This window comes from Coptis chinensis, chromosome 3, assembly GCF_015680905.1.
Source record: "Coptis chinensis isolate HL-2020 chromosome 3, ASM1568090v1, whole genome shotgun sequence".
NCBI classification, from domain to species: Eukaryota; Viridiplantae; Streptophyta; class Magnoliopsida; order Ranunculales; family Ranunculaceae; genus Coptis; species Coptis chinensis.
In genome coordinates, this window is record NC_141458.1 from 57268843 (window position 1) to 57271775 (window position 2933).

Here is a 2933-nt window from a genome sequence, read left to right on the forward strand (position 1 = left end):
AAATAGTTTCACAAATGGTGAAGCAGTTGATCCGACAAACTGATGAAAGAAATGAAGAGGAAGCTGATGAAGCTGCGAAGGAAGAACAAGCTCAAAAAGGAGGAAATGAGAGTAAAAAAATTGAGCCCAACTCATTTGTAATGAGAATAAAAAGTAAAAAACAAAATGCAGCACTGAAGAACCTATACTACATCATGTATTATCGCAAAAAGAGAACAAAAAATTCAAAATGGAAAACAGCAGATGACGATAATCGGGACAGAGCCACTACCAAAGCTGGATGGAAACCAAATTTTACCTAAATTCGAAGAGAGACAACAAAAGGCGGTGAAGGATTTCTTCCAATATGGAGAAAAAGGGTAAGTCTTAAAATACTCTAACTTCTACAACTTTCTTATTCTTAAAATGAACAAAAACTTATTATTGTTTTAGCTTGTATTTATTTCCATAATTTTAATTCTTTTGCAGAACTATAACATGGCAAAATGACCTCGGAATTGGGCCTATTATATGTCAAAACGATCGGCTCGAAAAATGCTTTCTAATGGTCTAGGTTTTGATCCAATCATAGGAGTAAATGTGGACGAAAATGCTGTTGCAGTAATTTCTAGTAGAGAAATTCTTTTTGGACTTAAGTAATTAGGTTTTGGGCTTGATTTAGTGGCCCAAAACATAGCTCCAAAGCCTATGCACGAAATTGTAAACCTAGCCCTCTCCTATATAAAGAGGACTAAGGCAAAACTCTAAAGAGCTCTCCCATTAATTAGAATAATTTATATCTCCTATCTCTTAGCTTTTATTTAATTTTTTCTCTTTAGTCTAAACCTAGTTTATATTTTATTAGGCTAGCCACCATTAATACAATTCAAGTTATTTTTAATCAAGTAGTATTTTAATTATGTCTTCTTTTTCTTATTATTTATTTAATGATAGTCTAATGATCCATATCTAAACCTCCATTAGAGGGGTTTGATTGAAATTTTGATGAAGACTTGATGTGTTAGTATAATATAGTTGTATTTAAGAGTTTCAATTCTAGAGGGTAGTTCATTCACCATGAGAATGGGTTTCAACTTCCTCTCATGCTAACTATTAGTTGGTTAGAGATACCATAAATAATTAGGGATAAAAAGACATAACCTTTATGTTGAACCTTGTATGAAAAAATAAAGATTAAGGTTGCAACAAACTCTATACTAGCATGTTAGGGATTAATCAAAGTGGATTTCAAATCACCCTAATTCCTTCTTCATAATAACATCTTATTATTTAATTGTCATAGTTCAATTTAGAATACATTAAATCGTAGTTTTCACCATATTAAGTATATTTAAAATCATTACTCTCGTATTGTTTAATTGTTAATCATTAAGTGAATTAGTTATTTTCTAAGCAACTAGGAGTGGAATGAATTCTTACTCTAGTTTTATTGCATGATAATTGAGAGTAGAAAGTTGATATAAAAGAGTGAATTATCGTTTACTTCTTCCTAGAATAATTAGTTAAGTAGGAGTAAAACATAGTTTTCAATTATCAAAGTTCCAAAGACAGACATCTGTGCATACCTTAACCCAGACAGTAAACAAGAAGGAAAACAATTGAACTAAAATAGCAAATGCTTACCTTGATCATCGTTCTTCATAGTTGCCACCATCAAGCAACCTTTGTACTTTGTATTCAGGAATGTTCCGTCTAAATACACCACAGGACGACAATACTTGAATCCATAAATGCAAGCCTCAAAGGCTATGAATACCCTCTCAAACTTACATGTCTCCTTATTTATTTGGTAAACACAATTCCCAGGGTGTCTTCTCATCAACTCCTCTGTATACCAGACCAACTGGTGGTAAGAAATATCTTCCTCACCATACAACTCCTTTGAAGCCAATTGTTTCTCCATATAGGCAACATGTTTCTTCACAGTCAACCCATACTCCTTTTTAAAGTAACGAATTATCGTCCTCACCGGTATTGAAGGTGTATCACTTACAGAATCCATAATCAAACTTTTCACAAGATTACTAGTCATTGGAGGATTATTATAGTCTTTACACGCAAACCCGCAAAATTGCAAATGCACCAACATTATCCGAGGCATGGATTAACCATAAACAATTTGTCTCCAATCGCTTCCCACAAATAGTTGTAACTCTACACTCGTCATTCTTAGCGAACTTATACTTATATCTAAGCTAGTAGCAATAGAAAACTTGAGAACTTTCAAACGAAATTCAGCCGCACCTAATTCAAACCTCTGCCTAACACCCCCACTGAAATTATACATCTAAGCAATTGTCTTATACTTGTCATCAAGCACCAACCACCAATGAGTTTGAGCTACTAGATTCATTCGGAGCATAACTACTACAAGCAAGAGTAGGAACACTACAACCAAGAGTAGGCACGCTACAAGCAACTTTAACCTCCACAGTTAACTCTTTCTTTTCAAAGCAATAACATGTCAAAGAATGTATCTCTACATCGGTCTCAATCATGTTGTCCTTGCCATCGCGGAAAAAAGACAAATTAAAGGAATTCGAACCCAAATCATACCACTTGTCACTCAATTCACGTTTAAGATCATCCAAACAAGTTTCCAACCCGATACGAATGTGCAATGAACTGCCTTTATAACAAAAAACACCCACCACACTAAAATCCATAACACTGCAAAATCAACCAACCACATCATTAACAAAATGTGGTATGTACAGTTGTTAGTGCATACTCAAAAAAGTAGATCCATGATGATTTAAATATAGGAAGTAACTTGGCGCAAATGAGCCACATATATTAATAAGATAGTTAACAAAAAAAAAAAATAGTAAAAAAACCTTCTAATTCAACAAACAAATAAAATGAATCAAAGCAAACATCAAATCGAATAAATTTCGATTTGAATAATAAAGTTGAGACAAACCTTCAAATCG

General features: G+C 33.3%; 1 protein-coding gene across 1 annotated transcript; it reads right to left on the reverse strand.

The window, feature by feature from the left end:
- Nucleotides 1–1603: 1603 nt before the first annotated feature.
- On the reverse strand, nucleotides 1604–2101 carry LOC147510136 (uncharacterized). Its single transcript, XM_086598024.1, has one exon. The coding sequence runs from the start codon at nucleotides 2099–2101 to the stop codon at nucleotides 1604–1606; it is 498 nt and encodes a 165-aa protein (XP_086454150.1).
- Between the last annotated feature and the right edge of the window lie 832 nt (nucleotides 2102–2933).